This window comes from Oryzias latipes, chromosome 17 (assembly GCF_053564925.1).
Source record: "Oryzias latipes strain Hd-rR chromosome 17, Olatipes_Hd-rR_3.1".
NCBI classification, from domain to species: Eukaryota; Metazoa; Chordata; class Actinopteri; order Beloniformes; family Adrianichthyidae; genus Oryzias; species Oryzias latipes.
In genome coordinates, this window is record NC_136253.1 from 16,277,326 (window position 1) to 16,303,461 (window position 26,136).

The 26,136-nt window shown below is 42.8% G+C and overlaps 1 protein-coding gene across 1 annotated transcript in view; it reads right to left on the reverse strand.

Annotated features, from left to right (window-relative positions):
- Positions 1 to 24,612, reverse strand: part of LOC144986716 (uncharacterized) — a 137,063-nt gene extending 112,451 nt beyond the window's left edge. The window contains exon 1 of the mRNA XM_078934586.1: positions 22,185 to 24,612. Within this exon, the coding sequence (XP_078790712.1) occupies positions 22,185 to 24,470 (2,286 nt within the window). The 5' untranslated portion in view covers positions 24,471 to 24,612. The remainder of the gene's footprint in view (positions 1 to 22,184) is intronic.
- Between the last annotated feature and the right edge of the window lie 1,524 nt (positions 24,613 to 26,136).

Consider the following 26,136-nt stretch of genomic DNA (forward strand, 5'->3'; position numbering starts at 1 on the left):
AGCTTCAGCAGTACCATCCCATCAATATGTAGTTGATAAGTCTTGAACAGTCTGAACATTCCTGTTACTGACAAACCTGCTTCTAAGTTCCACAAAAACCTTCCACTGGTATCTGATCCAAAGTCTTTTCAGTCCATATGGTGTCAAGTTTGGTAGTATCTTTACAAAGGTCCTAATTTACCCACAGCTATCAAACAATATCAACATCTGAGTTTATTCTTATGCCAGAAGAAGACAAAAATAATGTTTTTCCTCCTCTGCAGAACTCCTCTTCTGTCCTCCACTAGAGGGCGGCATTGTGAAGTGGGCGGGCTCTCCTACTCTGTTCAGCATTCAGTCAATAAGAAGTGGTGCTGTGAAGATAAAAATTGTCAGAGTGAATGTTGAACATCAGCTAGTTCCTCCTGTTGATTGAAACCTTGTTGTACAGATGGAACATTGGCTGTGGATTCTTCTTGCTGCTCTTTTCTTTGGTAAGACACAAAGATCAACATGTTTCCTCTTCAAACACTTCAACACAATACTGATCTGTACATTACATCCTTGTGCTGTCCTAGGCACTTTAACATTGGGAGTGGGTTCATCTAGACCCCACAAGACAGTGCGCTGAACTTTTTTCTTGATTTGTGATCTTTACTGGTGTCCATGGATTACATGAAATCCTCTCCACCTTTATCCACCTTTGTCATGGTAGGGATAACACGTCAATGGTCATCTTGACCCCATAGGATAGCACAAGGTTTAAGAGCTGTTAAAGCTGCTGATTGTTGTCCTTTAATTAATCATCTTTATTGATTCATCTCTTCCTCTGCATGTTCTGTTTTTCCTCAGAGTGTAAAGGAGAAGACAAAGTGATCCAACCAGGAGGAGAAGTCATTGCTGCTGAAGGAGACTCTCTCACACTCAACTGTACCTTTGAGACCGGTGCTACTTATGCCTATTTGTTCTGGTACAAACAAGAAGTGAACAGTTACCCAAAGTACATGTTGAAACGTGACACCTATGGAACTGGAGAAAACGTTCCAGAGTTCAAGAAAGACAGATTTGATGCTGAACTCAAAGACAAATCAGTTCCTCTGAAGATCCAGAAGCTTCATGTGTCTGACTCTGCTATGTACTACTGTGCTCTGCAGCCCACAGTGACAGGAAACAGCAAAGGTCTGTACAAAAACCTGCAGAGAAAACACAATACTTCAAAATGTCCACTTGAGGGTGCTCTAATGAATAAAAACGATCCTAAATAAGCAGCATTTAGATTCTTCCAAAACTATGCAGATGACACTTAGATCTACATTTCAATGCCAATAGGTGGACTCAATCTGTTTCTGTCTTCAACAGATCAGTGAGTGAATTCAGAACAACGTTCTGCAGATAAACACAGAGAGACTGGGATAATGATCTTTGTTCCAGCGAAACTCAGAGAAAGTGTTAACAGACATCTTCTGTCTCTACCTACAAGTCAAGTTGAAAATCTAGGCTTTAACATGAACTTAGACTTTATTTCTAGCAGTCAGTGGCGGTTCTACCCTGAATTACTCCCCGGGCGAGACCCTCCTCTGCCCCCCCCCCCCCCCCCCCCCCCCCAATAGAGTCACTTTGTCCATTTATTGTAACTGAAAATACAGTTAGGAAATATTTAATCAAACACAAATAATCTGAAATAAATATTATAAACTACAAATCACACTAATAATACACTAGAATAAATGTAACTGCAGCACTAAGAACAGAAAACACTAACTAAACCTAACCTTTGTGGCCTTCCTGATGCAAGCTTGTCAATAACGTCATCATATGAAATCTGCTCCCCCCCTGAATGATTGATACTAACAACAGCAGGTTAGTGAGTTGCTCCTGAGACATTGGTGATCTCAGGTATGACTTGATCAACTGGAGTTTTGAAAAGCTAACAGCAGCAGCAGCAGCAGCAGCAGCAGCAGCAGCAGCAGCAGCAGCAGCAGCAGCAGCAGCAGCAGCAGCAGCAGCAGCAGCAGCAGCAGCAGCAGCAGCAGCAGCAGCAGCAGCAGCAGCATGCTACCATCACAGCTTATTTAACATTATGAACTAATATACAACAATGAAACACAACAAAAACTTTGTGTTACAGCAGAGCAGACAGACACACGAATCATAACTAATGTTACAAGTTAAGGCAGAGCAAACATTTAAGAATAAATATCTTAAAAATGACGTTATTTGCAATATTTGGGCCTCCTTCAGTTTTGGTCATGATAGACCAAACAAGAGATTTTTCATCTGCAACGTTGTTGTTGTTGTAGGGCAGATAGCATTCGAATTTAAAAAATGTGCATCTAGCTATGCTATATTACCCTTTTCTTTGTCTCTTTTCTCCTCTTTTTCTCTTTTCTTTCCTAATTGGGCACCAGCTTTGACCTTTTTTCTCCATATTTCAGATGTTTTTGCATTTAGCATAAATGTCCTGACATAGGTATCAAGTCTGTCGACTAAACCAACTGTCATCTAAGTGAAGAATTGTTTTTGTTTTCCCATTTTTTATTTGGGCATTTCACACAAAAATAACCAAAAAAGCATGATTTTTTTATACCTTTTTTATACCCGCAGCCCCCCCCCGTTCGTCAAACATTTCCAGCAGGAGCGCGTGCAGCTGCACCCAGGGGCGCCAATTCGCTACATGGCGGCGCAATTTTTATTTTTACTTTTTCATCAAGCACTGAGCCGCGGCCCGCGACCGTTGCCCCCCTGGAAGAAGATCCAGCCAGGTTTGCGCATGCGTTTTGCGCTCCGTGCTCACCTCTCAGGCTGCACCCTTCACCCCGCGCCCCCTCCCTTCTCCTTCTTCACCCCGCGCCCCCTCCCTTCTCCTTCCCACACACATTTGCGTCTACTTCTCAAAGACAGGAGGGAGCGCAGCTGCGGGGCGGGGGCGCCGCCAGGTTTCAGGCTGTTACAAACTCTGTGATATAAGTAAACCAATAGTGGTGCATATAGTATTTACAAGAGCTGAGCCGCTGGCGCCGCCCCTCCGTCATTTTTCCGCCCCGGGCGATCGCCCGTATGGCCCGTGCCTAAAACCGCTACTGCTAGCAGTCACATTAAATCTAAAATATCAGCAGCATTTCAGCACCTAAAAAATATTACCAGAATCAAACGTTTACTGTCTAAACCAGACCTAGAGACACTCCAGCAGGTTAGGGGGAGGAACTGCTGTAAATGCTGTAATGGTCAATGTAAAATGGAAATGGTTTATTTCAAGCAATCAAATAAGAATAGTACACAAAAACAATAAAATCATCAGTTATACATTCATACAATGACCTATCAAACTGAGGATAATTAGACATATTAATAAATATTGTTGAAAGGGAGTGGAAGGAAGCGAACTTATATAATCCCACCCCGTTATACCATAACCATTTTATTACATAATTTATCATTATCCGGTTCCTAACTTTTATCAGACAGAATTAGGAATCATTAAGTATCAATAAAGCACATGACAAAGATGAGTTACTTAATTATTATGTAAAAATAACTATTTTAGAAATCAAAATGGCAAATGCAGATCAGTTATCCAAAATATATGCAGATTATGTTACTTATAAAAGTCATTTATATGATTAAGAAAATTAAACTATATCTGAAAAATAGACATAACACTGTTTCAAAAATCTTCATAGCAGTAAACGCTCAAGTATCAAAGTTAAAATATGTGCAAAATTACATTAGGAAAAATCATGAATCAATTTTTCAATTTTTTGAGCAAGTGAAGTAACATCATTACAAATCAATCAATTTAACCATCTTCAATAATTGATTAAGCATTTTTTTATTTATTTTTTTATAATAAGGTAATGCTGTGAAAATAAAATAAGATAAAAAAGGGTCTGTAATCTGTCGATTGTCCAAGGCTGGCATTCTTCTGCTGATTAACAGCCATTCTTCTGGGTTTAAACAGAGTTTATAGTTCTCTTTGCTGTTATGTCTGCAGACATTAGATTCAGGTCCATATCCTTCTTCAGCTGACATCAGCGGCAGTGAAAGTTGAGGTCAAGTTGTCTGCAGGTCAGAACTCTCTGCTGATAATCAGGTCACTTCAAACTTTTGGAGAAAGCGATGAATCCAGGCGTCATATTTCTTGAAAAAATTTGACTCTTTGATTTATTCATGTTGGTCCAGAAGTCTGTGATCAATCACTTCTCAAAGTCCTTCATGGTGTTCACAACCAGAACCTTGGACCAGTCCGGTGGACCGAGTGGTTTGACGTAAATACTTCAGGACTAAACTCAGTGAAGTTTCTGTTTTATGCAGTTAAAATCTCAAAAGGTTCTCTTATATATAGGGTTCCATTTGTGCCAAAAATATGCTTATGTTCCACTATCGATGTCTTTAGTTCATTGTCTCTTATGGAATTACGTTTCTGCCATAAACTGAAAGGGCGTAAAGACAACTAAGCAGGCGTATTTAGGAACTGAGTGAGTGAACCTTAAAACCGCGCAGGCGCAATTCTAACTGAGAAGTGATCTTGCGCGGTCAATTCCTTTTTGCGCGCTCATGTGGATTTACGCTCAGTGTTAAGGGGGCGTTTTTGTCACTTTTGGGGCAGGAACCTTTGTGGTTGATCTAATTGGCTGAAATTTGCATGGCCTATCGGCGAGGCAGAGGGGTGGGACCTTCATTTTTCAGTGCGGGGGGGGGGGGGGGGGTTAACAGGCGGCTCTTGAGCTGCGTGCGGCTCTCTGCCTTTTATCATATTTTCTATATTCAGTACTTTCAAAACCATAAGGCCGTGAAAGAAGACCCCCCCCCCCCCCCATAGTAAAAAGGAGCAGATATGTGAATAATGCAGAACAACTTCGTTTGGAAACCCTGGAAATGCAAAGAGACACGATTATGAGGCACAGTTTAAACTGCAGCTATCAGCTACGCGGAGGAACACGGGAATAGAGCAGCTGTGGTTCGGTTAAATTAGATCTTCACAGATTCTGACTTCCTGCTTCAATAACTCTTCTGATAAACGTTCAAATGTGTCAGCAAGTATCTCACTCATTTTGTAGTAACACAGAGAGTGAACTACAAAAGCATTTTTAAAGAAAAAGTTCGTTTTTATTGCCTTTTAATCAGAATTGTTCGTTTCAAGCTGTGAATGCAAACAGAGCAGCGAGCCGGCTGCCAAGGGACCGTCAACAAAGTGCAACCTCTGTGAAACACCATTCTGTAAAAATCAGTGAACTTTTAAAAAGCGAATAAATGTCTATATTTATATGAACTGGTAATGAAGACTCGTCAGCATAGTCATGCTACATTATTATTTATTATACTAAATTTTGTTAGAAAGTCAACCTCCATTTTATTGCTTATAGTTTTTAAAATTTAATAGAGATATGAATCATAACATAAATGCTCAATAACTCTGAAGATACTAAAGCTTCTGTCACCAAACCTCCTGTACTGACTAATCATGACCTTATTGTCCTACTGCAACAAAGATTATGTCATAATTCACGTTGTTTATTGTTAAGAATTTTTCATATTAAAATATTGATCAGATTTGGTCAAAAATGCTCAATGGCTTTGAAGATGCTGTAGTTAATGACACAAAACTTCCTGTACTGACTAATCATGACCTTATTTTATTTTATTATATTATATTTTCCTACTAAAATAAAGATTATGCAAAAAAAAAAAAAAAAATCTGGCATCTTCAGAGCTATTGAGGATTTTTGACCAAATCTGATCCATTTGTAAATATGAAAAATTCCAATAAATAAACAAAGTGAACTATTGACATTCTTTATTTTAGTATGACAATAAGGTCATGTCAAGTTACTGATAACTTTAGTCATGATTCATATCTATTAAAATTTGAAAAAGTATATGCAACAAGATAAAATGAAGATGGACTATCCTACAAAATATGTATTGTAACAATAACATGCTTTATAATAGTTTTATGATTTTTTTGTAAGATTATTGATTTTTACACAGTGGTGTTTCACAGAGGTTGCACTTAGTTGACATGCAGCAGCCGGCTGCTGCATGTCTGCATTCACAGCTTAAAGCGAACAATTCTGATTAAAAGGCAAAAAAACGATCTTTTTTCTTCAGAAATGCATTTGTGGTTCACTCTCTGTGTTGATACAAAAGGATTGAGATACTTGCTGACACATTTGAACGTTGATCAGAAGAGTTATTGGAAGAAGCAAGAAGTCCGAACCTTGAAGATCTTTCTAACTTATCGAACCTCAGCTGCCAGAGAATTTAAAATAATGAATCTATGGTTCGGAAGTGAGGACGCTGGAAAACCAACTCCGACAAGACAAGAAGACGCAGCAGCAGCTGATTTTCCGCGGATAAGAAAAGGCCTGTGTTGGAAGATCAACTCGAGGCTCAGCGCTGCTATCAGCAGATGACCGTGAAAAGAGCCATCCTCCCCCCTTACCGGGACGCAGCGCCGGCAAGTTACTTTGGGACTGCAGGACTTAAACTTGGCCTGACGCGTCTGCTTTCACTGTTCTTAGGAGCCGCATAGCAAAGAGACGGACTCTGATGTTGTTCCAGATACAGAAGATGAGGACTTTGATGGATTAGAAATGCTGATTGATGACTGAAAAAATAAATCACAACCAACTCAGTTTTGTGCTCGCTGCCTTTTTTAAACCCACACCAGCGTGCACGTTTCACCGGTATGTGTGTTAACGTTAAATACAGAAAAAACACTCAAAACTGAAACGGCGCCGTTTAATCCAGTGCTGTTGTAAGGAGAGGAGAGGAGGGGGTTACGAGAAATAATATGGCTTTAATTGTGTGCCTGTCTGGCAGGTCAGTGTGTGGTGTGGCTCTTTGACTATCAGAGTTAAAGATGTCAGCTCTTTGTGCCAAACTTGTTTGTCCCCCCCTGTTAGAGGCAATCATAGAAAAAAAAACGCGGATGTAACGTGGATTAAAACATTAACCAACGACCCAAAACTAAGGTAAGAAAGTGCAGCGGGTTTTTCTGTGCTGTATGTTTTTCTCATGTGAAATTCACTGCATTTGTTACCGTTTTAATGCTTTTAATCCACGTTACAGCCGCTGTTCGATTTCAATTAAAGCCCCAAAATTAAAGTCTCGCCCCGCTGCTTGGCATGCAAATTTTAGCCAATCAGATCAACCAAAAAGGTTCCTGCCCCTAAGTGACAAACACACCCCTGAATACCGCCCCAAGTGACAAAAACGCCCCCTTAACACTGAGCGTAAATCTAGGTGAGGGCGCAAAAGAGAACTGACCGAGCAAGATCACTGCTCAGTTAGGATTTCAGCCGTTCAGTTGTAAAATACGGGGTCGTTAAGTTAGAATTGCACCAGCACGGTTGTAAGGTTCACTCACTCAGTTTCTAAATACGCCCGCTCAGTTGTCTTTACGCCCTTTCAATTTTTGGCATTTATGTAATTCGATAGTCTCTCTCCACTGTCTATGTCTTGAAAAAGTGTACTGAACATGTATTTATGTCAATGTACTACTGAGCAATCTCTTAAGCATCTTCGTGCTTCTAAGATGACTGCTTTGTATTTGCTTTCTGATTTACGTTTAAACTTTGCATTTGTCTATTGCTAGTGCTATTTGGTCCTGTCTTTTCCTCACTGTGTCAGCTGCTGTCAACAGAAAAGTTCTAGATAACCGTTGCACCAGTCATTTGGTGCTTTCATGTCTTCAGGTTATCAGAAAACTCTTTTGGTTGTTGAGTGGTTCACTGTAATTTGTCATTAGAGACTTTCTTTGAGGGCTCTTCAGATTGTTTTGTTGCTTTAATTTTTTTTTTTGTCAACAACAATATATAATTATGCAGAGACATTATTTGTTAATGCCAAAAAACAACTGAGTGTGGGTGTCCGAGTCCCTGTGGTGTGGGTTCTGGTCCTTGCCCCTGAGTGCTGGGCCTCGCCAAATTTCCAACTGTGGCTGAGCCTGGTCGGGCCATGTTTACAACAATTCTTGTGGACCCCCTCTTGCCCTGCGTGTCCTCCTCCTGGGCGGGGACTGCTGGTCCATGTCTTGCTCCTTCCTGGACCAACCGTGGGCCGGGTGGGTGGCTGCCTGGAGCGCGGGGCGGGTCTCCCTTGGGGGGTCCTGGCTCGTACCTGGGGTTGGGGTGGGGGGATGCCCAGAATTCCTGGGTGGTGATGAGGTGTTTTTCTGGGGCTTTGGGCACTCTTCTGGGGCGGGGCCCTGCGTTGGGCCCTCCCGGCGCGGCGGGGGGGCTGCTCTCCTGGTTGGGCTGGAGCTGCACTCTCTGTCTCTCTGTCCATACCCATCTCTCATTTGTCTGCCCAGCTGTCGGACAGGACAAAAAAAAAAAAGAACTCTGTACTGGTGAAAAGGTAACAAAGATAGATAAATGCTGAGCCGAAGCAGAAGACATAGAAATTAGCTTTTTAATTATTACTGGATGAGAAACAGACGTGCAGGACACAGCGCAGTTTTAGCGTAAACTGTAAGACGTGTGATGGGCTGCATCCCTCAAAGTCTCAGCGGGATTATGACGGCAGAAGATAGACTATTTATTGTTTTGTTTTTTTAATGTATCAGTATATTTTTCCTGAATTTTTGTCTTTGAAAATCTTGGAGAGTGTTATTTGGTCATTGTTTTATTTCATAAATGTTGTTATTTATTTTATTAAAAGGATCATGAATGAATGAAACTTTATTCATGCCGCACTTTACATATCCTTGAAGGTACCAAAGGGCTTCACAATAAAAAAAAGAGATCTAAAATGGGAAGAAAAGTTTTAAACTAAACACTCCAGAATGTTCTGTTTTATAATATAATTTTCAATCCAAATGTTTTCATCCAGGTTCCATGTTATTCCTCTCTCACTCCATGCATCTGCTCGTGGTCCGGCCCTTCTATCGAATTTTAAACCCAATGTGGCCCGCGAGTCAAAATATTTGCCCACCCCTGCCCTGGTTCAAAGCTCGTCTGGGACCCTTCTGTGTGGAGTTTTTATGTTCTCCTCATGCATGTGTTGATTTCTTTTAGGCACTCTGGCTTCCTCCCAAAGTCCAGAAACATGCTTCATTTGTGGATTGATTTCTCTTTGGCCCTCTCTCTTTTGGTGTGCATGTGTTATGTCCCTGCAACAGACTGGAAAGCTGTTCAGGGTATACTAATGCACTTCATCTCCCAGACGCCCCAGTGCTCAGGTCCCGGATGCTACTTACCTGACTCTCATATACGGAGTCCGGGAATTGATATGGGTAAAATAATAAATATTCCATTTCCACAAAATAATATTTTGTTCCCCCGAAATAATATTCCGTTCCCAATTTTTCATGTGATTAGTCATTTGTAAACACGGATGTTAGCAATACTTGGATTTAAAGCAGATGCTTTCACATTTCTGTCTGTGTGTGTCTCATTACATTGCATGAAAGACACTGAGGATGTTTACAGATCAAATTTTATTTTTAAAAGCTCTATAAAAGCATCGGCAATCATGTCTCCATGTCTGCGTTCATTCACATCCCGGTATGCTCTCCGTCCGGCCGCAGAAGCCGCTTTCCGCCACTACTTCTGTGTCACTGTGACCCACATTGGTTCAAGAGGGAAAAAATAAAAACAAGAATGATCAATTTATTATTGTCTTGATGAAAATATCATAAGATTTAGGATGCCCAAGCTCGAGCTATGAGCTCCGTGCTCTGAGCTATTTACTACGAGCTCCGTCCCGCCGCAGAGCTCTTTTGCTTGTCATTTCGGCATTGGGGCAGCGTGCTGGTTGGTAGACGGACGGACATCGGATATTGTAGTTTAGGGTCGAATAGGAATAATAATATTCAGGACTTGTCTTTATTATCATACTCTTTAGCAGTCGCTTTACATTTGAAGGCTACAGTGGTGGACAAAATTGTTGGTACCCCTCAGTTAAAGAAAGAAAGTCCACAATGCTCACTGAAATGACTTGAAATGTTCAAAAGTAACAATAAATTAAAATGTATTGTAAATTAAATAATCAAAATCAGCCATTACTTTTGAGTTATTGATTTACAGAATTATTAAAAAAACAAACTAATGAAATAGGGCTGGATGGTGATGATGAACATCCAGCCCTATGATTAACAAATAATTTCTTTGCATAATTACATATTATTGTTGACAAAAAAATGATGGTACCCATAACTTAATATTTTGTTGCACAACCTTTTGAGGCAATCACTGCAATTAAAGGGTTTCTGTATTTGTCAATAAGCCTTCTGCACCTGTCCACAGGTATTTTGGCCCACTCCTCATGAGCAAACTGCTCAAGTTGTCTCAGGTTTGACGGGTGTCTTCTCCAAATGGCATGTTTCAGCTCCTTCCACAGATGTTCAATGGGATACAGATCTGGGCTCATAGAAGGCCACTTCAGAATAGTCCAACGCTTTTCTCTTAGCCATTCTTGGGGGTTTCTGGCTGTGTGTTTTGGATCCTTGTCCTGTTGGAAGACCCATGAGCTGCGACTGAGACCAAGCTTTCTGACACTAGGCAGCACATTTCTATCCAGAATGCCTTGATAATCTGGAGATTTCATTTGACCTTGCACAACTTCAAGACACCCTGTGCCAGATGCAGCAAAGCAGCCCCAAAACAGAACTGAGCCTCCTCCATGTTTCACAGTAGGGACAGTGTTCTTTTGGTTGTATGCTTCATTTTTGAGTCTACCACCATAGAGCTGATGTGCCTTACCAAAAGCTCCAGTTTTGTCTCATCTGTCCAAAGGAAATTTTCCCAGAAGCTTTGTGGCTTGTCAACATGCATTTTAAGCAGACCCCAAGCCTCGCTCAGTGCAAAGCGTTGTTTGTGCCGCTCTGTCTGTATATCGAGCCTCAACTCCTGACCTGTCTTATTCTTTTCCTCATTCTTATCCATTTCCATCTGTCTGCTGCATTGCCCCCATCCACGCCTGAACTACCTCTATTCTAGCTTGCTTTATGATATTGTTGTGCCTGTCTGACCTCTGCCTAACCAACTCTGCTTTAGCTCAGTGAACTTAGCTGTGCTTGACTCCTATCATCTTGTCTAATAAACCTGCATCTCGTGGAATCAGCCGTCTGTCCATTTCTGACACTCTGCAGACTAAAGAACTCAGAGAAACTTTTGTTCCTGGCTTTGCTCCACAGAAACAAACCACAGCAGGAGGAGGAGGAGCTTCACAGCAGAACATGAAGCTTCATGTTGGAGCTGAAGAGCTGCTGTGTTCTCTCTGTTCTTCATTCAGTACCAGTGAAAAGAATGTTGCTGCTTCACATCTGGATGATGATGGTCTACTTTCAAACTGGTAAGTCATCAAAAGATGCAGATGGAAAAGTAGATGATGGACAGGAGAAACATCTGGAGATGTTTGAACTGATTTACTTTGAGATGATAAAAGTCAGATTAAAGATTAGAATCCAAATGTCATGATGAAATCTATCTTTGTTGTTTCCAGGATCCTCTGAGGATTTACTGAAACCATTGAAAGATGAACTGATGACTTTGGAAGGAGACACTGTCACTCTCTCCTGCAAATATTCTGGTTCTGTACGGTATTTATTCTGGTACCAACAGAAGTCCAGTTCATCTCCACAGTTTATCATCTCTGACATTTTAGATGAAACAGAGAAGTTCTCAGTGAAACACGACAAACAGAAACAGGAGTTTCATGTGAAGATCTCCTCTACTGCAGTGACAGACTCTGCTGTGTACTACTGTGCTGTGCAGCCCACAGTGACAGGAAACAACAAAACTCTGTACAAAAACCAACAGAACAATACGATGCTCCACAACATCCACTAGAGGGCATCACACTCTGTGAATGGAAAGATTGTTGAGTCATTGGACTGACAACAAAGTCAACAGAGAAATGAAGCAGTAAAGATCAGAGACAGGGCTACTGTGGAAGAACTAAACTCTTTGGTTGAACTGAACTGAAAAATAATAATAATGAAAATAAACGTTATCTGTATAGCACCTTTCAAGGTAAAAATCACAAAGTTCTTCACAGTACAACAGGGTAAAACACAGTAAAAAAACACAGAATTTAAAAAAGAAGTATGAAAAAGCCATTTTAAGCTGGTTTTTAGCTGTTTTTAAAAGAAAACATTGAGTCTGCAGATCTGATGCTGAGAGGAAGGGAGTCCCAGAGGGATGGAGCCACTGCTGCAAAGGCTCTGTCACCTTTAGTTTTTAACCAGGTTTTTTAACAACCAGCAGACCATGGTCACATGATCTCAGGGACCTGCTGGGGGTGTACGGCTGCAAAAGGTCTTTTATGTAGACCGATGCTTGGCTTTTAAGAGCTGTGTATGTTAAAACCAGGATTTTCAAATGCACTCGGTAGTGGATGGGGAGCCAGTGCAGCTGGATAAACAACGGGGTGACGTATGTAAATATGGATGAATTGGTTAAAAGCTCGCAGCAGCGTTCTGGACAACTTGGAGCCATTCTAAAGATTTTTTGCGAAAATGTGAAGATGGAGTTTAAATAATCAAGACGAGAAGATATGAAAGCGTGGATCAGCATCTCCATCTCAGAACGCGAAACAGTTGGATTCAGTTTTGCAATGTTTTTAAGATGAGGAGCACAGGCTAGGAGCAAAGACTACGACCTCAGTTTTGGCTTACTTTAGTTAGAGAAAGTTGTTATTCATCCAACTCTTGACCGAAACCAGACACCTGCATAAAATCTGTATTTTAAAAATATCCTCGGGTGCAAAAGACACATAAAGCTGAATATCATCAGCATAAAAATGATAAGAAATTTCATTAAAAGACCTTAAAATATGCTACAAAGGCAGCAGATATAAAAAAAGAGCTCATTGGCCCCGCCCACTGAACTTCACATCATCCAGTGAGATTATTTCTTCCTCATTGTGCTGCAGTGGAAGAACAGAGTTCATCTGCTGTCTGTGTGGCTTCAAGAACTCCAAAGACATGTTGCTTTACCTCTTTTTGCTTCTATCTCACATTCTAGGTGAGTTTAAGAACAGAGATTCAAGTTTGCTTGAAGCTGCTGCATCAACTCATCATCTCATTCATCTAATGGCTTCATTTTCTCCACTTTTTCCAGGACTCACAGCTGGATGCTCAATCTCTCCTGATCAAGATCAGCTTATAGGAACTGAAGGGAAATCTGTTACAATGAAATGTTACTATGAAACAGATTACAGCTTTCCCCAACTTTATTGGTACAAACATGATTCTGACCTTCGGGATCCTCAGTTTATTCTCTGGAAAGGAGCAAAAAGCTACAGCAACAATAAATACATTCCAGATAAACGATATGAATCCAAAACAACAGACACATCAACTGAACTGACCATCAAAAAACTAAACCTAGCAGACACAGCTCTCTACTACTGTGCTCTAGACACACAGTGATCCAAAGTGTAGAAGAGGCTGTACAAAAACCTGAAGACAGATATGGGACTACTCTTCAAAGAGGAGGGAAGTGGTTTTCAAAGCACAGCTTCATATCAGATGGATTCTGTTCATTCCTGTTTGATCAGAGTCTCTGTGGTTCCAGCTGCTGATGAAACACTGTGGGAGGATTCACATGAGCAGATGATCCACATCAACCACCTAAATAATGTTGAATGTTATAAATGTATTGTAAAGTGTCAAAGTCCTTTATTACAACAAAAAGAAAATCACATTTTTCACGCCACTTAAAATAATTATTTAGCTTCTCTCCTCCACTTGGAGGCACCAAGACAATCCAAGTTACACTTTTTTTGTGTAACCCTTTTAAACAGGAGCTTTAGCTCTTTGTTTCCATTCTTTTAACTGCAGCAACTCTTTAGCAGTTGGCACAATTAATGTCATTCCAGTGGATTCTGAAGCGCCGAGGAGATTAAACAAGCCCAAATGCATAGCTCTAAAAGTGGTAATTTCTCTAAATACTAGGGCTGGGTATTGCCAATAATTTTCAGAATTGATTTGATTCAATTCACCGGGGGCCATGTTCCAGAAAGCAGTTTATGTGAGTTACCTCAGTACGTTTGAGGATAAAGAAGCAGATAACCCCAGCTTTCAGTTCCAAAAACAGAAGTATGTTTCAGGGTATGTTAAGTTGGTCTGGAGCAGGTTTAGTTGAAAGTTCGTTTGTCTCAGAGAAATGACGGAGCATTGAGTGCCCATTTGAAGATTACCATTCTTAATGGATGTAAAAGCTCAAATAATACTGTACTTTTTTCCACCGTGAGAGGGTGATAAGGCTACATGTCGATTTTTTTCTTATCCGAAGGAATATTTACTGGAGCGTTACATGTGGGAAAGGCAACTGTGTGTAGGGCAGTTCGGACAGTCAGTCTTGCACTCAAAGGCCTCCTAGGAGATTTTGTGCAGTTCCCTGGCCATGAACCACTGAGGGTCATTTTAGAAAAAGTACACAGAATAGCTGGTTTGTGCTATTATTTTATTTGGCACAGTTGCAATAACATAACACTGCTTTATCAACATATCCATATAGTCTGTGACTGTAAAGCGCTTTTCTACCTTCTTCAAGGCCCAAAGCGCTTTACAGTCACAGACACATTCACCCATTCAAACACACATTCATACACTGGTGGCAGCTCCGCTGCCGAACACTGGCGCCAACCTCCCACCAGAGGCAAGGTGGGGTTCAGTGTCTTGCCCAAGGACACTTCGACTCATGAGTGTGCAAGGCGGGAATCAAACCTGCAATCTATCGATCATGGGTCGACCGCCCTACTGCTGCACCATGGTCACCCCGATGCATAGCATCAATATAATTGTTGAATCTTCTAATCATACTTTAAACATCTATTTCGTATGTGTATATCGTATGTCAGAATGCTGTTCATTGACTTCAGTTCAACATTCAACACCATCATCTCCCAGCAGCTCACTCACAAACTGCCTCAGCTGGGGCTCAACACTGTGTAACTGGCTGCTGGACTTCCTGACGGGGAGACAACAAGCAGTGCGAGTCGGCAGCAACACATCCAGCACCATTACGATGAACACGGGGGCTCCCCAGGGATATGTGCTGAGCCCCCTCCTATTCACCCTGCTGACCCATGACTGCGCACCGAGACACAGTTCCAACGTTAACATCAAGTCTGAGGGTGACACTACAGTGGTGGGTCTCATCAGGAGCGGCGATGAGACAAACTACAGGAGTGAGGTGAACCACCTGGCTGGTTGGTGCAGAGACCATAATCTCCTCCTGAACGTGGAGAAGACGAAGGAGATGGTTGTGGATTTCAGGAGAGCGCAGACTCAGCATGCTCCTATGACCATCAACAATACAAGTGTGGAAAAAGTGAGCAGCACCAAGTTCCTGGGTGTGCACATCACAGAAAACCTCTCCTGGTCGGATGACACATCACTGGCAAGGAAATCACAGCAGCGTCTCCACTTCCTCCAAAAACTGAAGAAAGCCAAAGCCCCTCCCCCCATCATGCAGACTTTCTACAGGGGCACCGTGGAGAGCATCCTGACCAGCTGCATCACGGTGTGGTATGGCGCCTGCAACAAGTCCTGCCGAAAGTTCCTCCAGCGCATCGTGAGGGCGGCTGAGAGGATCATCGGTGCCCCCCTCCCTCCTTGACATCTACAGCACCCGCCTCACCCGAAAAGCCCTCTGCATTGCAGATGACCCGACTCATTCATCCCACAGCTCCTTCAGTCTGCTGCCATCCAGGAGGAGACTACGTAGTCTTCAGGCCAGGACCAGCAGACTAGGAGACATTTGTCTCCACAAGGCTGTCAGGAAACGAAGTCTCTCCCAGCCCTAACCCCCCTCCCCTCTTGTTGCCCCATTGCCCCCTGACTCTGCTGAACTCTGACGCGCACATGTCATTCTACCTCATCAGCACTGAACTGCACCTTCCACCAGTTCACTGGTGCAGTTAAAAAATGAAGAACTGTCCTACAGTCACTTCGTTTTTTCTTATTTGTACTGTCACTTAATTTTTCCTTTTTAATTCAATTTACTTTTCTTTATCCCACAATGAAGAAATTGTTCTCTGCACTTTGACCCATCCCCTAGGGCAGGGGTCGGGAACCTTTTTGGCCGAGAGAGTCATAAACGCCACATTTTCTTAAACGTAATTTCGTGAGAGCCATACAATATGTTTAAAACTAAGAATACAAGTGAATGTGTGCATCTTATATAATTTTAACACTTTTTAAGTACAATACGTCTGTGGATTCTTTTTTATTACACCATCTGATTGGCTGCTGGGTGTGCGTTAAAAAGTGATATACCACAGGATAACCGCACGGTGAAAAAAGAAGTTCCGGTCACCTAGCTTAAATGTTTTGTATCACAGCGCCGGCTTCTTTAAGATAACCTTTATCTTCATCATTTGGACACAAACAAGGTTAAGAGGTGAACTTTCTCTCTGAACAGATGCTGTAACCCATTGGAAAGATCAGCATATATATTTCGCTTTATATTGCTGAATCTTGACTACAGTGGTGGTGCGTGGTAACAAATAAGTAGTAACAAATAGTCTGCTTTTTGTGAGAAAAGCCATCCAAAATGGAAAAAAAAGAATTAAGGACTAAAAACTGGTTACTATTTATTTCTTTAGTAAGTGACCATGGTATAAGCAGGTTAATGGCCTTCGAAGTATGCATTATCACTTTTTAACGCATTTAGAGGAAGCAACCGGGATGGCAATTCACAGGTTTAAGGCCATTACAGATTTGGGGTTTTGATGCGCAATACATTAGGCGCTGAATTGACACAATACATTACAAACTCGCATCGTGCCCAAGAAGGACTGGTCTAAAGAAACCTTTTTTTTTTGAATAATTAAAGATTTCTCTGCAAGCCATATGTGGCCATCAAAAGAGCCAGAAATGGTTCGCGAGCCATGAGTTCCCGACCCCAGCCCTAGGGGGAACGGTTAGCTGTAGACTGGCCGAGCTTGGGAGTTGACAGCTGGCTGGGGAGAGCAGGGATTGCTCCGGAAACCGTTCGGTTGTTGGACGACCTGCTCTGCTACCTGAGCTAAACTGCCACCCGTGTAGTCACTTTACTTTTTCTTTTAATGGTCACTTTACTTTTTCTTTTAATGGTCACTTTATTTTCTCTTTCATAGTCATCTTGATTTTCCGTCTTATAGTATTTGTTTTGAAAAATTTGAAGTTAGAATCCCTGTTTAGACTGGTGCTTGAGAGAAACGGAATTTCAATTTCTATGTAAGTGAAAACATTATAGATATTGACAATAAAGTTTAACTTGACTTTGATTTAAATCATACTGATCACTGTTCCCCACTGTCTAGGTAATGTGTAATGCCACCCACCTCATCACAATCATTAAAGCCAAAGGGCCAGGATCTGTTCATGACAGAATTTATAGGGAGTCCTCCTTGTGCCCCAAATTTGACCAGGGTATAATTTGCCTTACTGTCTTTTTTTTATACAATGTCATGCATTTAATGTTATGTAAATTATATACTTTAATTGGCATTACAGAACATTTCAGTGGTCACTTGCTGAGGGACAGGGGGTATCCTTGTCTGCCATTTCTGATGACACCCACCTTGAAGTTTCCATGGTGACTCTGGAAATGGGCAATCCATTGAAAATGCCTTGTTGTACTCGCTCTGCACGTGCATTAACTCAGGGTTACCGAAAGGAGGTTAATTAACCAAACACATAACCGGTGTTTTGGAACCGACATACACAGCGTAAGCAAGTTTGGGGTTACTTACCTGAAAGTTCAGGGTTGAAGTCAGGGTAAGTGTCATGATATTCAGGCGAAGGGGACCCAGGCGCTGGAATCCAGAGTAATGACAGGTAAGTTGTAGGTGAGTAAAGATTTATTGTTTCTCTGTGGATGATTGTGGCTAGACTTGGACAAGGTCCGGACTTGAAGATGTCTGGTGGCGTGGCTGGAGGTGCTAACGCGGTTAGCGACAGAGGCAGAGGCTGCAAGCTTCGTGATGCTGCTTAGCAGAAAGTCCTTACTGGCGCCACTCGTGAAGTGGTTTCCTGAGGCACGAGAACAATAATTAGTTTTAGAACCAGAGCAAGGCAGAGCAAGGCAGAGCATTACTGAGACCAGGTGAGTCACCGTTGAAGGGCAACGAACTGGCGTCAGCTTGAGGCTTTGCAACTCCTTAAGAGGAGATGAGGTGATGAGGATGAGTGACTGTAGCTGGTGGAAATCAGGAGTAGAGTGGAGCAGAGCTGGAGGGGGAGGAGTCTGACAGAGGCACCATGACAGTAAGCTAAACTTGCTTTATGGAAAAGCCCTAAGGCCCTGGATCGATTCAATTCACTTTTCTTTTGATAAACCTGATTTTATTCAATTAAATTTAGAATTTACATTGTTTACACACTTAGACATATTTGTATAGAAATACAATAATAATCTAAATATATTTTGAAGATTTTCATATGGAGTGACGGGTCACTTAGTCTAGTTCTCTTTATACAGTCAATCACCTATTTGTAGACAAATACACTATATTAGCAAATGTATTTGCTCACCCATCCAAATGATCAGATTCAGGTGTCCTAATCACCTGGTCACAGGTGTATAAAATCAAGCACTCAGGCATGCTGACTGTTTTTCCAAACATTTGTGAGGAGCTCAGTGTATTCCAGTGTGGAACTGTCAGATTTCACCTGTGCAACAAGTCTAAATCCATGTAGGTCTTCTTTTTCGTGGTTCGAGCTGGCATTTGGCTCAAAACTGTACAACTAGCTTTGATACAGCTTGCCATTTTTGTTGCATCAGTAATGAAACAGTGTGAGAGGCTGTAAGATGGAGAGAGAGTGCATAAACAGAGTTCTCAGCAATGACTAGGTCCCACCAGCAACTCAGATGAATTTCTTGCTGGATCTAAATCAGCAAGATTTCTGCTCTGCAGAAATTGTGTTCTAGAAAAAGAGATACAAACGTTTTTTTGTTTTTACTTTGGCTGAGTTCTTTCCTGAGATTATTTCCTCTGACATTTGTTCCTAAATCAAGTTTATTAAACTTCTAAATGTGAAATATTTTGATTTTGAAAGTCTTTACTTGGTTCTGTGTGGATTAGCATCTCCATTTCAGGACGCGACACAGTTGGACTCAGTTTTGCAATGTTTTTAAGATGATAAAAACAAGAATAAACAAGTGACCCGATATGTGAGTCAAGGGATAAAACCGGGTCGAGAGTCACCTCAAGGTTCCTGAGAGAGGGCTCGATAGAAGAAGCAAGTGGCCCACCCACTGGACTATCTGTGGGAGGCAACTGTCAGAAGCACAGACTACGACCTCAGTTTTGGCTTAATTTAGTTAGAAAAAGTTGTTATTCATCCAACTCTTGACCGAAATCAGACACCTGCATAAAATCTGTATTTAAAAAAAATCCTTGGGTTTAAAAGACACTTAAAGCTGAATATCATCGGCATAAAAATAATAAGAAATATCATTAAAAGAACTTAAAACATGCTGCAAAGGCAGTAGATATAAAATGAACAATGGTCCCAAAACTGAGAAAGAGCTCATTGGCCCCACCTACTAAACTTTGCATCATCCAAGTTATTTCTTCCTCATTGTGCTACAGTGGAAGAACAGAGTTCATCTGCTGTCTGTGTGGCTTCAAGAACTCCAAAAACATGTTGCTTTACCTATTTTTGCTTCTATCTCACATTCTAGGTGAGTTTAAGAACAGTTGGGTTGTTCCGCCAAATCATGCAGTTGCTATACCAACCCTTAGCTGCCCCCTCTTGTGATGCAGTTGTGATGGCTAACGTAACGGACAGACCCAGATGCTGGAACCCGGAAGAAACACAGGTGAGCTAGTGGGTGAGATAAAGAGGTTTTAATATTGATTCTTGGTTAGTAGATGGGTCCTGGCGGAGCTGTGGCGTCCCTGGGGAATCCGATGGCGGGGTTGGTTCGGTTCGGCGGCCCGTGGCGTCACTGGTATAAACGACCGTAAGGAGGCAGAGGCTCGTGGTGAGACAGGAAGTTTTCTGTGGCTTGGATGAGGGGAGGATGACTGCTGCAACCACTCGTGGTAAATGAATCCTGGAGACAAACAGAGAGCAAGGCTTAGAGTAGAGCAAAACAAGGACTGTGGCTATGAACGTGGCGACCATGCTATGCACCATAGAGGAGCACGAACTGGCGTTGAATCCTTCTTCTTCTTCTTGTGATTTTATTGGCGGGAGGCACTAACGCGAAGGTGCATTACCGCCACCTACTGTGTTGGAGTGTGGGTCAGAATGGGGATTACCTAACCAAATTTGACTATTAAAAAAAAATAAATAAATAAATAAATAAACTAAATTCTCCTCAATAACCTAGTTCTTTTCAAAAAACCTATAATTGCACCATTTAAATTCTCCTCCCCTCCCAAAAGCTTCTTTAAAGTCATTTGCTCACCCTCTATCATCCGTACCCTACTTTCCAGTTGTCGTCTTTCCTCCCTATACAGTTCACACTGACATAGAACATGCTCCACAGACTCTTCCCCTTTCCCGCACTCACACAAACCAGTTGGATGTTTCCCTATCAAATGCAATGTATTATTTAAACCAGTGTGTCCCATCCTCAACCGTGATATTATGCAGCTATCTCTGGTGTTTACTCTGACATTCATACCTCTCCCTACTTTGTCCTGAATACTAAATAGATGTCTTCCTTTCCTCTCCCTTTCCCATTGTGTCTGCCATTCTTCCATAATACGCCTCCTAATAATTGCCCTAAATTCTGTCCTACCTAATGGAATTTCTATCTCTATTCCCCGTTTCAATGCCCTTTTTGCCAGGAAGTCAGCCATTTCATTTCCCTCCACCCCCCTATGTGCTGGTACCCACATGAATCTAATGTTTATTTTTAAGTTTGCCAACCTGATCAAACTCTCATAAATTTCATATAATATATCTGATCTGCTCTCAGAATAGTATGACTTCAGAGATATCAAAGCTGACAATGAATCTGAACAAATTATACCATCCCCAATTCTGTTCTGTTCTAGCCAGTGTAAACTATATGAGATTGCCAACATTTCAACTGCAAAAACTGAAAGATCCTTTGACGTCTTAACTCCAACAGATTTGTCCAATGTACGGATACAGAAAGAAAAACCAGTTCTCATTGTTTCTGGGTCTTTAGATCCATCTGTATATATGGGTATAAATGAAGCATGGACTGTGTCTAATCTGTCTGCTGTTATCTCATCCCAGTTTCCCTTCCCTTTTCTATCCTCCATTGTTCTATGGAGATACAAATCCACTTGTGCAGTTGGAAAAATCCAGAAAGGAGTGGTCGGGTACAGAAACGTCTTAACTAGGGTTTTGCCATGAATATTTGCTTTTCTCGCTAACCTAGCTAATTTCCAAGCAGCACTTTCATTTGTCCCATTATCACTTTCCCAACAAGGCTCAATAGCCCTCCTAACCATGTTCTCTACACCTACACAACCCTGTATTTTCACCCAATAGTTAAGCATCAGCTGTTTAATTCTTAGTTTCACTGGTAGTTCCCCCATTTCAACTTGTAATGACACAGCAGGAGTTGACCTCATAGCCCCAGTGCATATTTTCAAAGCCTGATTTTGGATGACTTCTATTTTATGTAATAACGTTTTACACGCTGTATTGTAAACAATAATTCCATAATCTGTGACTGACCTAATCATTGTAATATATATTTGTTTTAAAGCCTGTGCACTAGCTCCCCACCCAGTACCTTTCAAGCATCTCATTATTCTTCTTTCTCTTTCGGCTTTTCCCATCAGGGGTCGCCACAGCGAATCATCCTTTTCCACCTCACTCTATCATGGACATCTTCTACCCTAACATTAGCCAACTTCATGTCCTCTGTTAAGACATCCATGTATCTCCTCTTTGGCCGTCCTCTTGCCCTCCTGCCAGGCAGCTCCATCTCCAACATCCTTCTACCAATATATCCACTATCCCTCCTCTGAACATGTCCAAACCATCTCAGTCTGGCTTCTCTGACTTTGTCGCTGACACAGGCAACATGAGCCGTCCCTCTGATGTACTCGTTCCTTATCCTGTCTAACCTGGTCACTCCTAAGGAGAACCTCAACATCTTCATCTCTGCTACCTCCATCTCAGCCTCTTGTCTCTGTCTCACTGCTACCGTCTCTAACCCATAGAGCAGAGCTGGTCTCACCACTGTCTTGTACACCTTTCCTTTGAGTCTTGCTGGCACTCTTCTGTCACACAACACTCCTGACACTTTCCTCCAACCGCTCCAACCTGCCTGCACTCGCCTCTTCACCTCTTTTCCACAATCCCCATCACACTGAACTGTTGACCCCAAGTACTTAAACTCCTGCACCTTCTTCACCTCAGTCCCCTGTAACCTAACGCTTCTACCTTGATCCCTCTCGTTCAGACACATGTATTCTGTCTTACTACGACTGACCTTCATACCTCTTCTTTCCAGAGCAAACCTCCACCTCTCTAGCTGTTCCTCCACCTGCTCTCTACTCTCACTGCAAATTACAATGTCATCTGCAAACATCATTGTCCAGGGAGATTCCTGTCTTACCTCGTCTGTCAGCCTGTCCATCAGCATAGCAAACAAAAAAGGACTCAAAGCTGATCCTTGGTGTAGTCCCACCTCCACCTTGAACTCCTCTGTCTGACCTACAGCACATCTCACCACCGTCATACTTCTCTCATACATGTCCTGAACTACTCTGACATACTTCTCTGCCACTCCAGACGACCTCATACAGTACCACAGCTCCTCCCTCGGCACCCTGTCATACGCCTTCTCTAAATCTATGAACACACAATGCAGCTCCTTCTGACCATCTCTGTACTTTTCCATCAACATTCTCAAAGCAAAAATGGCATCAGTGGTGCTCTTACGGGGCATGAAACCATACTGCTGCTCACAAATCTCCACCTTCTTCCTAAGCCTGGCTTCCACTACTCTTTCCCACAGCTTCATTGTGTGGCTCATCAACTTTATTCCTCTATAGTTGCTGCAGTTCTGCGTGTCACCCTTGTTCTTAAAGATCGGGACCAGAACGCTTCTCCTCCATTCCTCAGGCATCTTCTCACTCTCTAAAATCCTATTGAACAACCTTGTTAGAAATTCCACTGCTGTCTCTCCTAGGCACTTCCATACCTCCACAGGTACGTCATCAGGACCAACGGCCTTTCCGCTCTTCATCCTTTTCAGAGCCTTCCTAACCTCATCCTTTCCAATCTCTGCTACTTCCTGCTCCACAACAACCACATCTTCCTCCCTTCTTTCCCTGTCATTTTCCTCGTTCATCAGCTCCTCAAAATACTCCTTCCATCTTTTCTGTACACTCTCCTGGGTTGTTAGCACCTTTCCATCTCTGTCCTTAATCACCCTTATCTGTTGCACGTCCTTCCCATCTCTGTCTCTCTGTCTGGCTAGCCTGTACAAGTCCTTCTCTCCTTCCTTTGTGTCTAACCTGTCATATAGCTCATCGTAAGCTTTCTGTTTGGCCTTTGCCACCTCTCTCTTCACTTTACGCTGCGCTTCCTTGTACTCCTGTCTACCTTCCTCAGTCCTTTCTACATCCCACTTCCTTTTAGCCAACCTCTTCCTCTGGACGCATTCCTGTACTTCCTCATTCCACCACCAAGTCTCTTTACCGTCTTTCCTCTTTCCAGATGACACACCTAGCACCTTCCTACCTGTTTCCCTGATAATCTCTGCTGTAGTTTCCCAGTCCTCTGGAAGCTCATCCTGACCACCCAGGACCTGCCTCAACTTCTGCCTAAATTCCTCACAAGTTTCTTCATTCTGTAGCTTCCACCACTTGGTCTTCTTTTCTGTTTTCCCTCTCTTCTTCTTCCTGACCTCCAGAGTCATCTTACACACCACCATGCGGTGCTGTCTGGCTACACTCTCTCCTACCACCACTTTGCAGTCATTAACCTCTCTCAAATGACCTCGTCTACATAGGATGTAGTCCACCTGAGTACTCCTACCTCCACTTCTGTATGTCACTCTATGTTCCTCTCTCTTCTGGAAGTAAGTGTTGACTACAGCCATTTCCATCCTCTTCGCAAAGTCCACCACCATCTGTCCCTCCAGATTCCTTTCCTTCACACCAAACCTGCCCATCACCTCCTCATCACCTCTGTTGCCCTCACCAACATGCCCATTAAAGTCTGCTCCAATAACAACTCTCTCTCCTCTGGGAAAACTCTCTATGACCTCATCCAACTCACTCCAGAATCTCTCCTTCACTTCTAACTCACAGCCAACCTGTGGCGCATACCCACTGACTACATTCACCATCACCCCTTCAATTTCTAACTTTAGGCTCATCATCCTGTCTGAGACTCTTTTCACCTCTAGAACACTGTTTACAAACTCCCCCTTCAGAATCACTCCTACCCCGTTTCTCTTCCTATCAACACCATGATAGAACAGTTTGTATCCTCCTCCAATACTACGTGCCTTGCTGCCCTTCCACCTTGTCTCCTGCACACACAGTACATCTACCTTCCTTCTCTCCATCATGTCTGCCAGCTCTCTGCCTTTCCCTGTCATTGTGCCAACGTTAAGAGTCCCTATTCTCAAACCTATGTTCCTGCCTTTTCCCTTCTCTCTCTGGCCACGGACCCTTCTGCCTCCCCTCTTTCTTCGACCAACAGTAGTCAAATTTCCACCGACACCCTGTAGGTTAACAGCATCGGTGGCGGTCGTTGTTAACCCGGGCCTTTATTGTAGGACTTCAGCTAGAATCAAATCAAGGAGCTCTGACCATCACACAGCCATAAAATGTTTTTTTGTCTATCAGATGGCAACAATTTGTTAAAACTGTAGCTTCCTTATCCCATCAACATGTAAAAATCAAGAATTTATAATGTTATTTCACTGCACAGATGATTCACTTATTTTGGTAGGATTGTTTCAGGTTTCTTTTGAATTTATAAATTTCCCATATATTTTTTTTAATATATGTATTTTTGTGTTTGTAAATGGCGTATACTTGTATAGCGCTTTTCTACCTACAAGGCCCAAAGCGTTTTACAGTCACAGACCCATTCACTGAGACACACACACATTCACACACTGGTGGCAGCTCCGCTGCCAAACACTGGCACCAACCTACCACCAGAGGCAAGGTCATGACCCGCATCACAGACTCCATAGATCTCACCAAGGACCTGCACCAATATGCATACAGGTCAAATGGATCCACAGAGGACACAGTCTCCCATGTGGTCCACACAAACCCCAATCACCTAGAGAACAAGAACTCATGTGTTAGCCTGCTCTTCGTGGACATCACATGAGCCTTCAACACCATCATCCCACAGACCCTCATCCAAAAACTGCACACACTCGGACTGAGCTCCACTTTATGCAACTGGGTCTTGGACTTCTTGATGGACAGACCACAGTCTATGAAGATCCTCAATGTCTCCTCCTCCCCAATAACCCTCAGCACGGGCTCCCCCCAGGGCTGTGTAGTAAGCCCCCTCCTGTTCTCCTTGCTCATGCACGACTGCACAGCGAGTCACCCCAGCTGTCTGATCGTGAAGTTTGCGGATGACACAGCTGTGGTTGGATGCATCACCAACAACAACGATGAGTCCGACTACATGAAGGAGGTGGAACACCTGGAGGGCTGGTGCAGAGATAACAACCTCTGCATCAATGTGAAGAAAACCAAAGAGATGATCGTGGACTTCAGGAAGGACAAACACCGCCCTCCCCCCTTCACATCGGAGGGGCCATGGTGGAAGTGGTTTCCAGCTTCAGGTATTTGGACGCGCACATCTCCAACGGCCTTACCTGGAGCACCAACACTTCCTGCCTGGTCAATAAGGAACATCAGCGCCTCTATTTCCTGAGGAGGCTCAGGCGCGCTGGGATGGGGATCTCAGTCCTGACCTCCTTCTACAGGTGTATGGTGCAGAGCGTCCTGTCCTCCTGCATCACTGTGTGGCATGGCAGCTGCTCTGCAGCAGAGAGGAAAGCTCTGGAAAGAGTGACAAAAGCTGCACAGAGGACTGTGGGCTGGAGCCTGCAGACCACCACTGACATCTATGAGACCAGATGCAGGAAACGCCTCCTTACCCACCCCTCACACCCTCTGTTCTCCCTGCTCCCCTCAGGCAGGAGGCTGCAGAACATAAAGAGCAGGACCACCAGACTGAGGAACAGTTTCTTCCCGGGGGGGGGGGGGGGGGGGGGGGGGGGGGGGGTC